The sequence below is a fragment of the Aquarana catesbeiana genome, linkage group LG02, assembly GCF_042186555.1.
Source record: "Aquarana catesbeiana isolate 2022-GZ linkage group LG02, ASM4218655v1, whole genome shotgun sequence".
Taxonomy (NCBI): Eukaryota; Metazoa; Chordata; class Amphibia; order Anura; family Ranidae; genus Aquarana; species Aquarana catesbeiana.
The window spans coordinates 468,376,492-468,397,086 of NC_133325.1; the positions used below are offsets into that span (position 1 = coordinate 468,376,492).

General features: G+C 46.7%; 1 protein-coding gene across 1 annotated transcript in view; it reads left to right on the forward strand.

Annotated features, from left to right (window-relative positions):
• The window catches only part of TRIM33 (tripartite motif containing 33), a 253,604-nt gene that overhangs the window by 100,934 nt on the left and 132,075 nt on the right, over window positions 1-20,595 (forward strand). Inside the window, exons 5-6 of the mRNA XM_073613483.1 lie at window positions 4,994-5,110; window positions 13,920-14,034. Coding sequence (XP_073469584.1) covers window positions 4,994-5,110; window positions 13,920-14,034 — 232 coding nt within the window. The remainder of the gene's footprint in view (window positions 1-4,993; window positions 5,111-13,919; window positions 14,035-20,595) is intronic.

Sequence of the window (20,595 nt, forward strand, 5' to 3'; positions counted from 1 at the left end):
GCGACTGGGCCCTGCCATTCTGCCGCTGTGGGGGGGCTCAAGACCCGGCATCTCCCCCTGCACCCCTAGCTTGCCGTTTAGAATGCAGTGGGGGGAGGTGGGAGGCAGCGATCGGCAGCTCTATTGTGCCTGTGGGCGGTGGGATCTCCCTGGAGCTTGTAGTTCTCTCTTCCCGAGTGTCAGTGTATACAGTGGAGAGAAGAGGGGAGGGGCCCCTGACCCACGCAGGTATCAGTTTCACTTTCAGTGAGTCGCTCTGCTTGTACACTGCTGCTGATACATGCCCGGGTCAGAGGCCCCTCCCCTCTCCACTGTATACACTCGGGAGAAGAACTACAAGCCTCATGGAGATTTCCTGCCTGTGGACACCATAGAGCTGCCAATCGCCGCCTCCCACCTCCACCAGCCAGGTACATGGGGAACCCCTTGAGGGAGGGGGGGTCAGCTCTCTGGGGACCTTGATGTAAGGGGGGGGGGGGGCTTTCTGGGGACATTAATGTAAGGAAGGGGCCCTCTGGGGTCCCTGATGTAAGGAAAGGGCTCTCTGGGGACCCTGATGTAAGGAAAGGGCTCTCTGGGAACCCTGATGTAAGGAAAGGGCTCTCTGGGGACCCTGATGTAAGGAAAGGGCTCTCTGGGGACCCTGATGTAAGGAAAGGGCTCTCTGGGGACCCTGATGTAAGGAAAGGGCTCTCTGGGGACCCTGATGTAAGGGGGGGGCTCTCTGGGGACCCTGATGTAAGGGGGAGGCTCTCTGGGGGCCCTGATGTAAGGGGGAGGCTCTCTGGGGGCCCTGATGTAAGGGGGAGGCTCTCTGGGCGCCCTGATGTAAGGGGGAGGCTCTCTGGGCGCCCTGATGTAAGGGGGAGGCTCTCTGGGCGCCCTGATGTAAGGGGGAGGCTCTCTGGGCGCCCTGATGTAAGGGGGAGGCTCTCTGGGCGCCCTGATGTAAGGGGGAGGCTCTCTGGGCGCCCTGATGTAAGGGGGAGGCTCTCTGGGCGCCCTGATGTAAGGGGGAGGCTCTCTGGGCGCCCTGATGCAAGGGGGAGGCTCTCTGGGCGCCCTGATGCAAGGGGGAGGCTCTCTGGGCGCCCTGATGCAAGGGGGAGGCTCTCTGGGCGCCCTGATGCAAGGGGGAGGCTCTCTGGGCGCCCTGATGCAAGGGGGAGGCTCTCTGGGCGCCCTGATGCAAGGGGGAGGCTCTCTGGGCGCCCTGATGCAAGGGGGAGGCTCTCTGGGCGCCCTGATGCAAGGGGGAGGCTCTCTGGGCGCCCTGATGCAAGGGGGAGGCTCTCTGGGCGCCCTGATGCAAGGGGGAGGCTCTCTGGGCGCCCTGATGCAAGGGGGAGGCTCTCTGGGCGCCCTGATGCAAGGGGGAGGCTCTCTGGGCGCCCTGATGCAAGGGGGAGGCTCTCTGGGCGCCCTGATGCAAGGGGGGGGCTCTCTGGGCGCCCTGATGCAAGGGGGAGGCTCTCTGGGCGCCCTGATGCAAGGGGGAGGCTCTCTGGGCGCCCTGATGCAAGGGGGAGGCTCTCTGGGCGCCCTGATGCAAGGGGGAGGCTCTCTGGGCGCCCTGATGCAAGGGGGAGGCTCTCTGGGCGCCCTGATGCAAGGGGGAGGCTCTCTGGGCGCCCTGATGCAAGGGGGAGGCTCTCTGGGCGCCCTGATGCAAGGGGGAGGCTCTCTGGGCGCCCTGATGCAAGGGGGAGGCTCTCTGGGCGCCCTGATGCAAGGGGGAGGCTCTCTGGGCGCCCTGATGCAAGGGGGAGGCTCTCTGGGCGCCCTGATGCAAGGGGGAGGCTCTCTGGGCGCCCTGATGCAAGGGGGAGGCTCTCTGGGCGCCCTGATGCAAGGGGGAGGCTCTCTGGGCGCCCTGATGCAAGGGGGAGGCTCTCTGGGCGCCCTGATGCAAGGGGGAGGCTCTCTGGGCGCCCTGATGCAAGGGGGAGGCTCTCTGGGCGCCCTGATGCAAGGGGGAGGCTCTCTGGGCGCCCTGATGCAAGGGGGAGGCTCTCTGGGCGCCCTGATGCAAGGGGGAGGCTCTCTGGGCGCCCTGATGCAAGGGGGAGGCTCTCTGGGCGCCCTGATGCAAGGGGGAGGCTCTCTGGGCGCCCTGATGCAAGGGGGAGGCTCTCTGGGCGCCCTGATGCAAGGGGGAGGCTCTCTGGGCGCCCTGATGCAAGGGGGAGGCTCTCTGGGCGCCCTGATGCAAGGGGGAGGCTCTCTGGGCGCCCTGATGCAAGGGGGAGGCTCTCTGGGCGCCCTGATGCAAGGGGGAGGCTCTCTGGGCGCCCTGATGCAAGGGGGAGGCTCTCTGGGCGCCCTGATGCAAGGGGGAGGCTCTCTGGGCGCCCTGATGCAAGGGGGAGGCTCTCTGGGCGCCCTGATGCAAGGGGGAGGCTCTCTGGGCGCCCTGATGCAAGGGGGAGGCTCTCTGGGCGCCCTGATGCAAGGGGGAGGCTCTCTGGGCGCCCTGATGCAAGGGGGAGGCTCTCTGGGCGCCCTGATGCAAGGGGGAGGCTCTCTGGGCGCCCTGATGCAAGGGGGAGGCTCTCTGGGCGCCCTGATGCAAGGGGGAGGCTCTCTGGGCGCCCTGATGCAAGGGGGAGGCTCTCTGGGCGCCCTGATGCAAGGGGGAGGCTCTCTGGGCGCCCTGATGCAAGGGGGAGGCTCTCTGGGCGCCCTGATGCAAGGGGGAGGCTCTCTGGGCGCCCTGATGCAAGGGGGAGGCTCTCTGGGCGCCCTGATGCAAGGGGGAGGCTCTCTGGGCGCCCTGATGCAAGGGGGAGGCTCTCTGGGCGCCCTGATGCAAGGGGGAGGCTCTCTGGGCGCCCTGATGCAAGGGGGAGGCTCTCTGGGCGCCCTGATGCAAGGGGGAGGCTCTCTGGGCGCCCTGATGCAAGGGGGAGGCTCTCTGGGCGCCCTGATGCAAGGGGGAGGCTCTCTGGGCGCCCTGATGCAAGGGGGAGGCTCTCTGGGCGCCCTGATGCAAGGGGGAGGCTCTCTGGGCGCCCTGATGCAAGGGGGAGGCTCTCTGGGCGCCCTGATGCAAGGGGGAGGCTCTCTGGGCGCCCTGATGCAAGGGGGAGGCTCTCTGGGCGCCCTGATGCAAGGGGGAGGCTCTCTGGGCGCCCTGATGCAAGGGGGAGGCTCTCTGGGCGCCCTGATGCAAGGGGGAGGCTCTCTGGGCGCCCTGATGCAAGGGGGGATCTGCATTCAGAGATAGAGACACACACACACACACACACACACACACACACACACACACACACACACACACACACACACACACACACACACACACACACACACACACACACACACACACGACTTTCCTCACTTAGCTGCTATGGGCTCTAGCCCGAGATCTTTTATAGACCTAGCAACGCCCCTGGTGGGGGCCCTTCATGGTTTCTTGCATCGGGGCCCTGAAGATTCTAGTTACACCTCTGAGTCTGCTGCTGCTTTTAGGTCAAAGGGCCTATACCTCAAGCAGAGAAAATCATGTCTCCTACCCTGACAGACAGGACAGGACTGCTGTGTGGCTGATCTGCATAAATCTTAAAACTGGATGGACAAATACCTTTGCAGAAAAAAATGCTCCCTTTTATGAATTTCATCTTCATATTTAGCTGCTGGCCTGGAGTTGAGCTTTAAATTTTACTTGATCACTTGGTGCGCAAGGGGTTTTTCACTTTTACCAAAAAACTGTCTGCAGGCCCATGTAAATAAAAACAAACTCTGCAGCTTTGACTAAAGTTGGCTAATACACATGCTAAATGGTGTAGACTATTTGCGTACCTTCCGAAGTCTGGCTTAAAACCTCCCAGAGAGTGCATCCTATCTTGTCTTGTTTCTAAGACACTGCTCACCCCCATCATCACAAGAGCGAACGCTCAAACCCCCCACACGTGTGTGGTCCACTATTCCTCCGCCTCAGTATTGCTGAGCTCAGTGCTACTGTGATGCTAGAGTGCACATGCAAGGGAGTTTGAATTGGATGGGATTGTTTTAGTAATGTCCTAGCAACAAGGTAGGAGTAGATGTCATCTTTGGAAGTTTTTGGCAAGGCTTCAGGAGGTACGCAAATGGCATATATCTTTTTAGCAAGGGAATTATCCAACTTTAGACAAAGCTGCGGTCTGTTTTTATTTCAGGCGCTGTATAGGCAGCTTTTTGGTAAAGTTAACTAACCCTTTAAAAACATAAAGCTTTCCCCTAGTTTTGTCTTTCAAAGATGCAGCAAATACACAAAAAGCCTTTAGATCTTGCCAGAAATACAGCTCTTGACCTCCTGTAGAAAGCTGGCAATGATTTCAGTGCTGTATAGAACTGCCTTTGCTTTATTGAAATCATAGGCAGTGTTTAGTCCTACCTGAGATCTTCCCTGATAGATTAAAATACCCCTTCCCATTTCCTCATTGCTAACAAGAAAGGGGTGTGCTTTGGTCCAGGAGAACCCTAGAAGGGGTAATGCTGCTTGACATTTCAGTGCAGCAGAGTCGTGTTCACCCTTAACAGGAAGTTAGGCCTTCACTGGATTTTTTGGCAAATCAATAGGCGATTTTCTGTGCTCATTTAGAGAATTGTATCACAATTGAAGCAGCCAGAGCAGCTGTGCATGGCGACCAGTCAGCGTCTATCTTTCATTTTTAAAGCTTAACTGAACAAGCTGAAGGAAGTTGATTGGTTGCCTTGCACATCTGCTCCTGATTCTGTCCTTTTCATTCCCATAGTTTTTATTGAAATTTTCAATGAGGCTATAGAGAAAACTTGGCAAAATACAACACAGTAGATGTCTTCTCCAGTTTTGATATATCCCCTCATTGTACCTTATGCTTATAGCCTGTGTTCACTTTTAGAGACAAGTGAAGACTTGATAGTAATGCCCGTATATGTCATTTACAGAAACCGAACACAAAAGGTATGAAGTTTGGGCACATTTCTAGATGAAAAAAAATACAAATAATCTTCCATGTTTTCTGTTTACTAGGTACCAGTTTTTGGAGGAGGCGTTTCAGAACCAGAAAGGTGCTATTGAAAACCTCTTGGCAAAGCTCCTGGAGAAGAAAAATTATGTGCATTTTGCTGCTACTCAGGTTCAGAACAGGTAAACTTTTGCATTCTTGGAATCTTAATTGCTTCTGTATGCATGCAACAGTTTATATACCTGACAGGTAGATTTCCGTATGCAATATGTCAATATACCACATGGTTCATCGCTGGCCTATTACGGCATTTTCAGGAGAGCTTTATGTGACTTAACTAAAATGGTGTATTTAAAGTTTAACTATGGGCAAAATTAAAAGTGCATTTAGGATGTAGTCTGTCACTAGTTATTAATAGTCTTATTTGTTTTATTCTGAGTTCCACTGCAACTGGATTTTATTATCTGTTGATCCTTCATTAGATCGGTTTCCACTTCCTGATAAAGACCAAGCCATCCATTAGAGCTGCACGATTCTGGCTAAAATGAGAATCACATTTTTTTTTTTGCTTAGAATAAAGATCAATTCTTACGGCGTAACCTCATTCACATTATACAAAAAAAAAATTGGGATAACTGCGGTTTTATTTTTTTTTTAATTCATTGAAGTGTATTCATTCTCAAATTACGTTTGAAATACTGCTGCGCAAATACAGTGTGACATAAAATATTGCAACAACCACCATTTCTTTTTCATACCCCGTGGGACAAAGGCTAATAATCATTACCTACTGGGTTATACGCCATCTCTAGGCGAATGGACACTGGTAGACAAAGTCTTAGACAGGAAGTGATCCCCTATATAACTCCTCCCATACAGGAATTACATCAATTTTTTTAACCAGTGTCTGCAAGGGGATGGGCACGTTTGTTTGAGCTCTCTGAGCTCCAGGTCTCTAGTCCCACAAATGGTTCTTAAATGAATCCAAGGGATTGACCGATCGGATTCATTTTACACAGGCTGTATTTGCTTAGATAAATGGTACCCAAGCCTTGCAAAGAAGACACAAGATCCTGCGAGGTTTTGCCTTTAACGTGACCTCCGGGTGCTGGACCCTGCGAAGTGGAATCCTGGACACCACAGCGCTAAGGCATTCTTGCAAGGTGCTGTACAGGTCCAAGGGAGTGTATCCTAAACATGAAAAGGGTACCCAGTCCTTGAAGATTGAGGCTGTTAGTTTCTAAGCTGCCCTGCGCCTGGACGAGTAAGTGAAACCCCCTTTACTTATTGTGGGGTGTCCCAGTGATCGTAACAATCAGTCAAGCTAGCTAGAGGCTGGGCATCTGTGTGCGGTGACCATATAGGGGAGTTTTGGGCTAGCTGTGGGTGTTTGTAAAGTGTACCTTCTTTTTTTTTTTTTTATTTTGTCTGGCTGTTTTTTACCTTTATAAATGGTCGCACATGAGGCGGCGCCATTGCGCATCTTCGTTTGGGTGCATGTCTGTTCTCTGAAATGCTCAGCAGTTTGTTTGGCCATGGCGCATGCACCGCCGCCTAATTTGGGCGCAAGAAGATTTGTCATATGCGAATACAGCTGTGCCTGTTCGACAGGACCATGCGCATGCATGCGTAGTAGAACGTCCGGCGCACAGCCAGCTTATTTATGCTGTGTATGCCAAGCATGCGGTGCTTCCAGAAGGCAGCTTCGGGACACAGAGCAGGCTCTGAACCAGCATTTGGAGCGGTTCATTTCTCCTTACCTAGGTCACGCCAGTCACCAGGTGTTTGGCAGGCTAAGGTGCTTAGTATTGTTGCATAGGGGCTTGGTGAGCCCTAGTAAAGGGTCTCACTTCTGAGGTGTGTTAATACTACACCCAGCTACTCCCTTTTTCTGGCTTGTAAATGTCTTCCATAAAGAGGAGCAGGACTAACATTACAGGGAAGGACACACCTATGTCGTCAATAGCTCCTGATGAACCTAGTTGTATTTCTAGTGATGTATCCCCTGAAAGACCAGAGGCTTCCGGGCAATCTGAGCCGCTGCGCCTACCTGGTATGGTGCCTACAGTCAACACTGCTGCAGCACCCTTTATCACCAAGGATGAATTGTCCTTGGCCCTAGCTGGGTTAGAGCACAGGATTGCTGTCATGATTGCCTCCATCCCGCAGGGTGGCAAGAAGCGTTACAGATCTCCCTCCCCTGAGCCTCCTAGTTTGGAGCAGGAATGGGTTGTGGATGGGGAAGAGCTAAAAGCTCAGGATTCTGTGGAGGGCCTGGCGGATGAGTCTGCTTCTGAGCAACCTGGACAAGAAGATATCCAGTTGGTGTCTGCCTCTCAGTCGCAGAGGCTTTTGAACCAGACTCTTACCGAGATGGTTCATTCTGCCTATAAGTTGCCACTTGGAGACGTTACTGAGCCCCCTAATCTTCTTTGGGGTCCCTGAGGCTTCTTCAGGCTGCACAGACTTTCCCCTTACACCCACTTTTGGAACAGGCTGTGCATGCTGTTTAGGAACAACCTGACAGGATTTTTGTTCCTCGTAAGGGACCTGATCTGATCCTTTAGGGACTGGCAGATATCAATTGCTGCAACATCTGGCTGAGTAGCTGAACTGGCCAAATAAAAGGCAGCCTTTAAAAATGACTCCGGTTTTTGTTTGTTTTGTTTTTGTTCCTCGTAAGAAGTTTTCCCTTTTATTTCCCATGGATGAAAGGTTCATTAAGAAGTGGAGCATGCCAGTTGTAGATGCAGCAGTCTCTTCCTTAAACAAGAACTTAACTTGTCCGGTGGATAATGCACAGGGTTGAAAGACCCTGTTGACAAGAAACTGGAGTCCTCTTTAAACAGCAATTGGTATCTGCCAGTCCCTTAAGGATCAGTTCAGATGGCCTGACAGGCCTAACCAAGAGGATGATCTTGCTGAAAATAAGACAGATATTCCTCGAGCACTGTGTTTTGCTGTTGATGCCTTAAAGGATTCAATACAGCAGGGTTCTTGTTTGGCTCTCTTGTCTATGCATAGGCGCAGACTTTTGTGGCTTAAGAAATGGTTAGCTGAGCTTCCTTGTAAGAAGTTATTGGTAGGTTTCCCCTTTCATGGGGAACGTTTGATGATTTGGACTAATATATCCAAAAGATTTCCGGCGGGAAGAGCTCTCTACTACCTGTAAAGAGAAGCACCACGCTTTCCCTGTTAAAAACCTCAGGAACTGCTTCAGGTGTCTCAGTGCCAAGGCAGTTCCGCCACCAACAGGGCGCTAGAGCCCAGGGGCAAGCCACAGGGCCAGAAAAAGCCCTGGGTCCAAAGCTCTTCTAGACCCGGCACCAAGACCTCCTTTTGAAGGGACACCCTCACTTTGGGTGGGGGGAAGGCTGCTGCACTTTGTGGACATTTGGAGAACAGCGGCTCAGGATGAGTGGGTCACTGACTATATCTCGTGGTTACAAGCTGGAGTTTCGGGGGGTTCCCCCCACAGAGGTTTCTAAGATCTAGCGTTCCCTCGGATCCTCCAAAAAAGTTACTGTTTCAGTAACTACATCATTTAGTGCATCAAGGAGTGATTTACAGGTTCCTGTATCCGTAATGGGGCACAGGGTTTTATTCAACCCTGTTAACGGTACAAAAACCAAACAGGGACACAAGGCCCATTTTGGATCCAAGATCCCTGAACCAGTATCTACTTATCCAGTCCTTTCGGATGGAGCCTGTCCACTCAGTTGTAGCCTCGCTCCAGATGGGAGACTTTCTAGCCTCCATCGACATAAAGGACGAGTCTTTACACGTACCTGTCTTTTGGCCTCGTCAGAGTTTCCTGCGATTTGCAGTAGAGGAACGTCATTTTCAGTTTGCGGCTCTACCCTTGGGGCTTGCCACAGCTCCCCAGGTTTTCACAAAGGTCCTAGCACCAGTACTGGGTCTTTTTAAGGACCCAAGGGATCTTGGTGCTCGGGTATATGGACGACCTCCTCAGATCACTCACTACAAGCTCTAGAACAGAACATAACCTGCACAGTGTGATATTTGGAAAGCTTAGGCTGGATCATAAATACCGAAAAGTCAGCTTTGAGACTAGCTCAAAGTCTGAAGTATTTAGGTCTGATCCTAGATACAGTCCAAGCAAGGGTATTTTTGCCACCCCTAAGGATCTGTGCCCTGGAGGATCAGGTGCATCAGATAAGGGGCACCAGACAATTCTCCATTCAGCTCTGTGAGTCTTCTTGGAAGATGGTGTCCTCCGAGACAGTGCCCTTTGCCCAGTTCCATTCCAGGCAGGGAACCATACTTGATCCTTTACTACGACAGGGTCGTGTTACGACCTGTTCCATCCATTTTGTCAAAAGTGGTGTCAGCCTTTCATTTAAATCAGGACATTATTTTGCCTTTTTTCTTTCAGCCTCGTTGGGCGGAAGAGACCACTGCATTCCTTGGATGTTGTCCAGGCAGTCAAGGTTGATTTGCCTAGGTCTGCAGAGATCCGAGGATCAGACTCCATTTTTGTTTTACCAAAAGGGCCCAAGAAGGGGCAGGCAACTTCCAAGGCTTCCATCGCCAATTGTGTCTGTCAATTGGTCATTCAGGCCTATGGTCTGAAACCTAAAGCTCCTCCCTTTACGATGAGAGCTCCTTCTACCAGGGGTGTAGGAACCTGCTGTGCTTTTCGCCATCAGGTATCTGTGGCTCAGATTTGTAAGGCTGCTACCCAGTATTCAGTGCATACATTCACAAAATTTTATCAAATAAATGTTTGAGCAGCTGAGGATTTAGCTTTTGGCTGCAGTGTGCTGCCGTATAAGGTCTGTTGGCTATTGTTTTGCAGGGTGTCCCCCTCCCCCCAAAGGCTATTGCTCTGGGCCGTCCCGGTAGCTAATGAATATTAGCCTAACTCTGTGTTCCATGATGTATGAAAAAGTAAATAGGATTTTTTCATCATACTTGCCTGTAGAGTCCTTTTTCTTTGAGTACATCATGGGACACAGATATCCCTCCCCTCCTTTTTTTAAGGATTCCGTGTTTGCTACAAAACTGAAGTACTTCCTGTATGGGGGAAGGGTTATATAGGGGATCACTTCCTGTCTAAGACTGTCTACCTGTGTCCATTCACCTAGAGATGGCATATAACCCAGTAGGTAATGAATATATATTAGCCTGTGTCCCATGATGTATGAAAAAGAAAAGGATTTTATAGATGAGTATGACGAAAAAATCCAATTTTTATTCGCTACGCTCTCTGCTTAAAAAATATATATAATATTTGGAGGTTACAAGTAATTTTCTAGCACTAAATACTGATTTTAACTTGTAAACAAGTGTTAGAAAAAGATTGTCTTTAAGTGGTTAAACTGACCTCCTCTACAGACCGAAGTTCATCCCTTTAATCTAAAAAGACCAAATTATATTTTGTTTATAGTTATCTCCCAGCACTGACAATGTTGATTAACATTTGCTGGCTTTTTTTTTTGACAGCTGAATGAGCAGAGAAGGGCTCTGCATTTGTTACATAATTGAATCGAGGAAATGCTGGATTAAGATTGTAGGGAGGTTGAATCGAGATTGGGATTTTTTTTTTGTAACAATTGTGCAGCTCTACCGCCCATCAAAAGTGGCAATTGCAGAGTTGTGAAACACGATTATATGGGATTTAAAATTAAAATGGCAGTTTATTTGGATTAAAACTATATTAAACCCAAAAACAAATCTTTATTATATTGCAGCTTACCATTAGGGGTGTGTGGCTATATTTGTTTTGGGTTTTTTTTGCCTATGTCTTTATTTTTTTTTTATGCAGCTTGTGATCCAGCAGGTCTGTTTTTCGATTGTCTTTAAAGTGGTTGTAAACCCTTTACAAATACACAAGTGATCAAAGGGTTAAATGTATTACCTAGTTAAATGCGATTATTAGGAAACAACCATCTCCATTTTCTCCCCTGTCAGAACGGGGATCTTCCTTCTTTTTATATAGGTAGAGCCCCGTTCTGCCTCTGAAGCGATCGCGGGTGGCCGGCAGACATGGTAATGGCAGCGCTGAAAACCACTGCCATTACTAGTAAAAATATCCCCTATTTTGTAGCCGCTAAATCTTTTGCGCAAACCAATCAACATACGCTTTATAGTGATTTATTTTTTTTTTTCTTTACCAAAAATATGTAGAATAGAATAATACATATTGTACATATTGGCCTAAACTTTTTTTTTTTTTCTTTTTTTTTTTTTTTGGATATGTATTATAGCAAAAAGTAAATGTGTGTATATGTGTGTGTGTGTGTGTGTGTATATATATATATTTTTTTTTTTTTTCAAAATAGTTTATAGCGCAAAAAATAACCACAGAGATGAACAAATACCACCAAAAGAAAGCTACGTACTTGTACGTTATTACATGCAATAGATAGTGTGGGCGCATGTCTGCTGCATGGAGGAGCTGATGGGGGAGAGCATGGAGATGGTTGTTCCTAATAATCACATTTAACTAGGTAACACATTTAACCCTTTGATCGCTCCTGTAGTTAACCCCTTCCCCGCCAGTGTCATTTATGCAGTGATCAGTGCATTTTTTTTAGCACTGATCATTGTATTGGTGTCACTGGTCCCTAAAGTGTTACTTTGTCCGCTGTAATGTGCCAGTCCTGCTAAAAATCGTTGATCTCCATTTCCACAAATCTAGAAGAATCGAATTGGCCTAAATTGATGAATTTTTTTATATTTTTTTACTTTTTTTTTGGATGTGTTTTATAGAAGAAAGTAACTTTTTTTTTTTTTTCCAAAATTGTCGGTCTTTTGTTTTTTATTGCGCAAAAAAAACCACAGGGGTGATCAAATACCACTAAAAAGCTCTATTTCGGGGGAAAAAAGGACATCAATTTTATTTGGGTACAGCGTCGCATGCCCACACAATTGTCAGTTGAAGTAGCGCGGTGCCGTATCGCAAACAATTGCTTGGGCATTAACTGCTTTCTGACCAGCCGCCGTAGTTTTACTGCGGAAAAATGGCATGGCTGGGCGAAACAATGTTACCTTACGTTGCTTCGCCTTTTGGCCACTGCAGCGTTTCCCTGGAGCCACTACAAGTGCTGGGCAGGCGTGGTGACCGCCGGGCACCCGCAATCACTCATGACAGAGCGAGAACTGTAATCTGTGTGTGTAAACACACAAATCCCAGTTCTTTCATGGGAGAGAAGACAGATTGTGTGTTTTTACAATGTATGAACACCACTCTCTCTTCCCCTTGTCAGTCCCACTGGTTCCCAAAAAAGTGTCAAACAGGTCAGTTAGATGTCCGATCTGTCCGTTGCAATGTTACAGTCCCGCTAAAAATCGCTGATCGCTGCCATTACTAGTAAAAAAATCTATCCCCAATTTTGTAGCAGCTGTGTCGCGCAAACCAATCAACATACGCTTATTGTGATTATTTTTTATATATACATATATAATTTTTTTTTTTTTTTTGCTTTACCAAAAATATGTGGAAGAATACATATTAGCCTAAACTTTTTTTTTTTTTTGGATATGTATTATAGCAGAAAGTAAATATAGCGCAAAAAATTGAAACCGCAGTGAAGATCAAATACCACCAAAAGGAAGCTCTATTTGTGGGGGGAAAAAAAAGGCCAATTATGTTTGGGTACAGCGTTGCACGACCGCACAATTGTCAGTTAAAGCGACGCAGTACCGTAAAATGGTCTGGTCATTGAGCAGCCAAATGTTCCCGGGCTGAATTGGTTAAGGGGGTAAATCCTTCCGGGGCTGAAGCGGTTAAAAAGTTGGGCAATTGACTTTAATTTGTCAGTTAAGTCCATCTGAATCTGTTAGTACATCTAACGCATCTCCCCATATTAACAATGCTGCTGTCCAAAAGTATCCTCCATTGCTCCTCCATTCAGAGTTGAGGCACCCTAAGATGGAAAGTGTGGAAGAGGGAAAATAGCCTTAAAACTCCCTAAAAGTGGAATTGCAGCTGATACCAAGCTAGCTGTTGGGTACAGGCATCATCCTGGTGTAACCACTTCAACCTAAGGACATCCATGGACGTCCTACCGCCTTGAAGCGGTTAAAATAGCCTCAACATGTTAGAGCTTATTTAAGGTTTTAGTGATTAGGTTTACATATACTTTATAATTTCTTCTGCACACAAATTCAATTTGCAGCTGTTTGCTAAAAGCATTGTTGGGCAGATTTAGATGAAAATATCTTGCTTTTGACAGCCTTTTTGTAGAACTTTACTAAACGCCTTATTGGTACAGTTGTGATCTACTTAAAGTGGAGTAGCAGGCTTTTTTTTTAGTTTATTAAAAATCAGCAGCTACAAAAAGTGTAGCTGCTGACTTTTAATAAACAGACTCGCCTGTCTTGCAGCTTCACGGCTGGACGCACACTGTTTATGGGCGAGTCATGCTGCGCTCTGAGTGGACAGGCTATCTTCTTGGACCTGTGACGTGTCCCAGAAGATTGCAGAGAGGGAGGAGTTGCCTAGGCGGCCTGAAGTTGTAGGTGGACAGGAAGTCCCACTCAAAACTACCCCCCCCCCCACCCAAAAAAAATAACATGTGACATGTAAAGGGGTGAGGAGTACTTGAAGCGTAAATTGTACTTTTGGGTGAAACTCTGCTTTATTAAGCTTATGTGGGTATATGTAAGGATTAATGGAACTGCATTCAAGCACACAAATCAACATCCACACCTTTTATCATGCATGCATGGGGTTACATACAGTTTTCAGTCATTCCTATGGAAGGTGTGCTTTGTTTTAAAATGCATTGTAGATGAAACTAGCATTTTTAAACCACATTAAAATACATAGGTGAAAACAGTTTTTTTTTTTTTTTTTTTTATTTTATTTTTTTTAATGATGGCATACAAGTTTCATTTGGTCTTTTTGCATACATTCTAGGACTGCCTTAGCTTGTACCTTTTTAACATTTTATTTCAATAAACATTTCTGCACCAGTTATCTTTTAAAAGACTTTCTGTATTTTCCTTTCTTGTATTTGACAGGATAAAAGAAGTGAATGAAACTAATAAACGAGTGGAGCAGGAAATTAAAGTGGCTATCTTTACTTTAATAAATGAAATTAATAAAAAGGGTAAATCTCTTCTGCAACAATTGGAGGTAGGATAAAGGTTTTATTTTTTGGCCTTTTCACTTTTGTCTGATAAAGTATTAGTCAACTTTGATAACAGCAAATGATTAGCAATGCTGTTATAACTTTATTATATTATAATATTATAGTTTTGTAGTAGTGAAAACAAATTAAATGATGGCTTTTTTGAAAATGTCATTAGAACTAGGTAGAGCTGCACGATTCTGGCCAAAATGAGAATCATGATTTTTTTTTTTTTTGCTTAGAATAAAGATTACGGAATCTCGCGGCGTAATCTCATCTTTCACACTCTACAAAAAAGGGCTAACTACGGTTTTAGTTTTTTTTTTTTTTTTTTTTGTTTTTTTTTTTAAATTAGTTTGTGTCTTTTCTTTATCATACATCATGGGACACAGAGCCTTAAGTAATTAATGGGTTATAGGCTACCTTCAGGTGTTGATACTGGTAAACCCAATCAAGGAAGTTCACTCCCTATATCACCCTTCCTCCTTCGAGGAGCATATCAGTTTTTTCGCCAGTGTCTAAGGTGTTGCTCATGAGTGAAGATGTGCTCTGAGGAGCCTCACTGGAGGGATCCATGCTGGATTTAAATAGCCTCCATAAAGACCAGATCCATCCAAAGTTCAATTGATGCTTAAAAGGATGGTACCTGTGGCCTCGTATCCGAAGCAGGAGGTTTTGCCTGTAACGCCTCTTTGTAGGACTGGACCCAAGGAACCCAGAGGCTTAGGTCTTGTTACATTACCTAAACTTCCTGTTGGGGTGCTCTTTACAGGTCCAAGGCAGTTGGAACCCTGTTTTTTAGGGACCCAGTACTTGAAGGTTTGCTACGCAGCCAGCCGTGATGGGTGAAGGCTGGATTGTCTGTTAATTCAGCAAATCCTGTGGCGAGGGTAAGGGAAGAAACTTTGGTATTAAGAACAGCTATGTATTTCTTCCATTAGGGAAAAAAATGTTGTCATGCCTTAATTCTCCACTAGAGGGAGTCTATGGACATACCTTACTCTGTCTTCACTGTAAGCTCAGTCCGCGTCTGGTTGCAGCAGAGTGTGGAGGGAGACTCTGCAAGGTAAAAGAAAGCTGCAAAAAATGTCTTCTTCTCCCCCCTGATGGGACCAGAGGGTTAGGGGGACAGCAGTGCTTTTTCCCCCCTTACGTTTAGCCCCCCCCCCCCCAATATGTCCCGCGAAGGTCCCGCTAATACCGCTAATTGTTTTTTTCTGTGGCTGATTTCACGGTTTGTGCCTGCTGCTGGATGGGTCCCTGCACCCCCCCACTCGTGTTGGGTTGTGTGACCTGAAAATACCGCGCATCGGCGCAGTAACATTTTAAAAGTAAAAAAGGGGCAGAATTTTTTCTGAGGGGCGGGGCCTAAGCGCGATGCCAGGAACGTCCATGAGGACACACAGCAGGCTAAAAACAAATACAACACAGCTGTGACAGTCTCTCCTCGGCTGACAAGGAGAAAACAAGCAGCCTGCAACACAAACATACAAGAGCTGTGGGACATGTGAGGGTTGCAAACTGGCATTCCTAATACAGGAACGACACTTTTCCCAGAACTAGGCTGAATTTTATAGCGGCTTTAAATGTCATGACTATTTTCAGCGATTAAGTGCAATTTGTATAGTGCTTCTGTTTTTGTACTTAAGACTATGCCTACCAAAAAAGACACCACAAAAGCCAAAAAAGTAAAGGTTTCACCCCCGGGCGCTAGGAACCCGAGTCGCATTTCTATGCTGTCATCCTTGCCTGAATTACTAGTTATGGCAAGCCAGGGTGAGCCATTGGAACAAATTGATGGTGCAACTGTTTCTCACATCTCGGCCCCTGTATACATGACTGAAGATGTCCTTTCCTCCTCCCTGCAGGGCCTGGAAGAAAGATTAGGGTCTTTAATCACATCCTCCATTCAGATGGATAGGAAGCGTGCTAGATCCCCCTCCCCCACTTCAGAACCTTTGATGGGGAACAGTGGGCACAGAATGAGGTATTGCCCTCAGTCGATCAGGAGGAAAAACAAACCGATAATTGCTATGCGGAGGGAACCATGGTAGATAGGCCTATTTCAGCCTCTCAAATCTGAGAAATTATTGATACAATCTCTTATGGAGATGGTTATTTCTACTTTCATGCTACCCCGAACGGAGTCTCCTGAAAGTTCGGTTTCTTCCTTGGGTTCTGTAAAACCCTCTCAACCTTTTGCATGCATTTCCTTCACATGCATTATTGGAACAGCTTATTTTTGCTGAGTGGGATCACCAGGATAAGAATTTTCTCCCTCCTAAGAAGATTGCAATTCTCTATCCCTTGGAGGAGTAATTCACCAAAAGATGGAAAATACCAGCAGACGCTGCGATTTCCAATGTGAATAAAGGCCTAACTTCTCCAGTAGACAATGCACAGATGCTTAAAAATCCAACAGATAAGGAGTTGGAATTCCTGTTAAGATCTATTTTTTCCATGGCAGGTGCCATTACTCAGTCTGCAGTCGCTACAATAAACATCTGTCAATCCCTAATTTAAATGAGTCCTTAGAGAGCTTCCTGCACAACAAGCTTGGGATTCGGCTGAACTACCAAAACCATTATGCTTTGCCATACATGCTATTAAAGATTGTATTCACCAGGCGTCCCGCCTTACGCTTACGCTTATGCTTGTGCATATGCGTAGAATCCTGTGGTTAAAAAAATTGGTCAGCTGAAGCACCATGTAAAGACCTCCTAACTGGGCTCCCTTTTCATGGGGAGCGACTATTTGGAGGAAACGTGAACAAATGTAGCCAAACAATTTCTAATGGGAAAAGTACTCTCTTGCCAGTCAAAAGAAAGTATAAATGCCCTTCATTTAAACTGGCTTTCTCCTATGCCAGGGGCTTCCACCTTTAGGCAGGGGCGATGGCCTTCGCCGTCACACTCTAGAGGAAGATCCGAGTCAGACCCAGGCTCAAAAGATGTCCTGGGGTCAGAAACCTGCAAGCCAGACTCCTAAAGCCTCATTAGGAAGAGGCAACCCCCTCACCAAGGTTTCAGAAGTCTGGAAAACAAGAAATTCAGGACAGGTGGGTCATCACAGTAACGCTGGGGTACAAGCTGGAATTTCAGGACTTTCTAACCATCTCGCTTCCTGAGGTCAAGCGTTCCCAGCGAAAGGACAATCTGTCTCATGCACTAGACTGATTAATATCGCAAGGGGTGATCATACAGATCCCCACAAAGGAGCAAGGTTTGGGGTTTTATTCAAACCTTTTTATGGTACCGAAACCAAAGGGAGATGTCAGCCTCATTCTAGATCTAAAAAATCTGAATCAGTTCCTGAAGATCCACTCCTTTCGCATGGAGACGATCAGGTCAGTAGTTTCTATCCTTCTAGGAGGAGAACTTCTGGCATCAATCGACATCAGGGATGCATATTTGCATGTCCCTATATTTCTCGCTCATCAAAGGTTTCTGCGGTTCAAGTTTAGAACAGCACTATTTCCAGTTTGTAGCCCTGCCCTTTGGGCTAGCCACAACACCCCAGGTGTTCACCAAAGTGCTGGCCCCTCCTCTAGCCAGGTTAAGGGCACAGGGAATAACAGTCATAGCGCACCTAAACAACTATTACTAATAGATCATTTGGCTCATTTGGAGCAAAGTGTACGCACTACAACCAACTATCTGAAGAGTTGGGTTGGATTCTCAACCTAGAGAAATCTTCCTTAATACCGCTAAAAAAGCTGGAGTACTTGGGTCTGATCATTGACACAGCCCAGAAAAAGGTGTTCTTTCCTCAGGCAAGGACCAACTCCATAGGAGTTGGTGTGGATGGTCAGGTCAAATGGCGATCTCTCCAATCGCCTTTGCATGAAGTTGCTAGGAACCATGGTGGCTTCATTCGAAGCAGTTCCCTATGCCCACTTTCATTTAAGACTGTTGCAAAACAGTATCCTGTCTGCTTGGAACAAAACAATTCAAGCTTTAGACTTGCCAATGCAGCTGTCCCCAAGAGTCTCCCAAAACCTCACTTGGTGGTTACTAACCCAGAATCTGCTGAAAGGAAAATCCTTCAGACCAGCTATCTGTAAAGTGGTAACGATGAATGCCAGTCTTTCAGGCTGGGGAGCAGTAATAGAAAACTGTCCAGGGACAGTGGTCAAGAACCGAAAAGAACCTTGTCCATCAATATCCTAGAGATTCGGGCAGTACGTCTGGCTCTAAAGACCTGGACTTTCAGGTTACGGGATTGTCCTGTCAGGATTCAATCCGACAATGCCACAGCTGTGGCCTATATCAATCACCAAGAGGGCACCCAAAGTCTCTCAGTGCAGAGAGGTGCACCACATTCTAACTTGGGCAGAAAGGAATGTTCCGTGCCCATCGGCAGTCTTCATTCCAGGAGTAGAGAATTGGCAGGCGGACTACTTGAGTCGCCACCAGTTATTCCCAGATGAATGGTCTCTTCACCCCGACATATTTCGGGCTGTTTGCCAAAGATGGGGGACTCCGGATGTAGATCTTCTAGCGTCCAGGTTCGACATGAAGTTAGTTAACTTTGTGGCCAGAACAAGTAATCCATTCGCATGCGGAACGGATGCGTTGGTGACCCCATGGGATCAGTTCTCACTGATCTATGCATTTCCCCCCTATTCAGTTGCTACCTTGACTTCTTTGCAGGATCAAGCTGGAAAGAAAGCCGGTAATTCTGGTGGCACCAGCATGGCCCAGAAGGTCATGGAATGCAGAAATCGTAAAGTTGGCAGTGGAAGGCCCATGGTCCCTCCCACTACGGCCAGATCTGCTCTCTCAGGGCCTGATATTCCATCCTTCCTTACAGTCTCTAAATTTAATGGCTTGGCTATTGAAACCCACATTCTGAAGAAACGTGGGCATTCCGGGTCGGTTATCTCTACCCTGATTTGTGCAAGGAAGCCAGCTTCCAGAATTAGAGTCTGGAGGGCTTATGTTTTCTGGTGTGAATCCAAGGGTTGGCACCCTCGGAGATATAGGCAGAATGCTTCCCTTTCTACAATTAGGGGTTGAAATGAAATTGGCCTCGAGTACTGTTAAAGGCCAAGTCTCAGCTTTATCGGTCTTATTTCAAAAGACCACTTGCTACTCATTCTTTAGTCTGGGGTTTTATACAAGGGGTGACGTGGCTTATTCCGCCCATCAAACCTCCCTTGAACCCTTGGGACTTGAACTTAGTTTTGTCTGTTACAAAAAAACAGCCATTTGAACCAATACAACATATTCCCCTAGTCCTTCTCACAAGGAAGTTGGTATTTTTGGTTGCTATATCCTCAGCAAGGTTGGTTTCGGAATTGGCTGCTCTTTCTTGTAAAGAGCCATATTTGATTTGTCATGGGGACAGAGTGGTGTTACGCCCTCGTCCAGACTTTATCAAAAGTGGTTTCAGGTTTCACCTGAACCAAGATATTGTCCTGTCATCGTATTTTCCAAAGCCATGTTCCAGGGAAGAAGAGTCACTACATTGTCTTAATGTGGTGAGAGCAGTAAAAATCCATTTTTAAGGCAACTGCTCAGATTCGTAAGCCTGATGTCTTATTTATTCTGCCAGAGGGTCCTAAGAAAGGACAGGCAGCGTCGAAATCCACTGTCGCTTAGTGGATTCGGCAAGTGATAATTCAAATTTATGATTTATGGGGTAAGATTCCCCAGTTTCAAGTTAAGGCGCACTCTACCAGGTCAGTTAGTGCTTCTTGGGCAGTGCGTCACCAGGCCTCCATGGCTCAGATCTGCAAGGCCGCAACTTGGTCTGCAGTGCATACATTTACAAGATTTTATCAGGTGGATGTAAGGAGGTATGAGGATATCGTCTTCGGGAGCGGTGTACTGCAGGCACTCGAATCTGTGGGTACCCTGCGGGTTGTCTCTCCCTCCCCTCAAGTAGCATTGCTATGGGACGTCCCATTAAGTAATTATTTGAGGCTCTGTGTCCCATGATGTACGATAAAGAAAATAGGATCTTTATTACAGCTTACCTGTAAAATCCTATTCTTGGAGTAAATCATTGGACACAGAGCTCGCACCCCTCTTTTGGGATTAAGTATATTGATTTGCTACAAAAACTGATGTGCTCATGGAAGGAGGAGGGGTTATATAGGGAGTGAACTTCCTTGATTGTGTTTACCAGCATCAACACCTGAAGGTAGCCTATAACCTATTAAGTAATTACTTAATGCTCTGTGTCCCATGATGTACTCCAAGAAAAGGATTTTACAGGTAAGCTGTAATAAAAATCCTATTTTTCAGTGTGACATAAAATCTTGCAACAACCACCATTTTATTCTCTAGGGTCTCTGCTAAAAATATATATATATATATATATATATATATATATATATATATATATATGTTTTGGGGTTCCAAGTAATTTTCTAGCAAAAAATACAGATTTTTAGCTTGTAAACTACAAGTGTCAGAAAAAATGTTTAGTCTTTAAGTGGTTAAACTTCCCTCCTTTACAGACTGAAGTTCATTCCTTTGATCTTAAAGGACGAAGTGTTTAAAATGTTTCTATTTATCTCCATCTTAGGGCTCTTTCACACGGGGGGGATCAGTGATGAT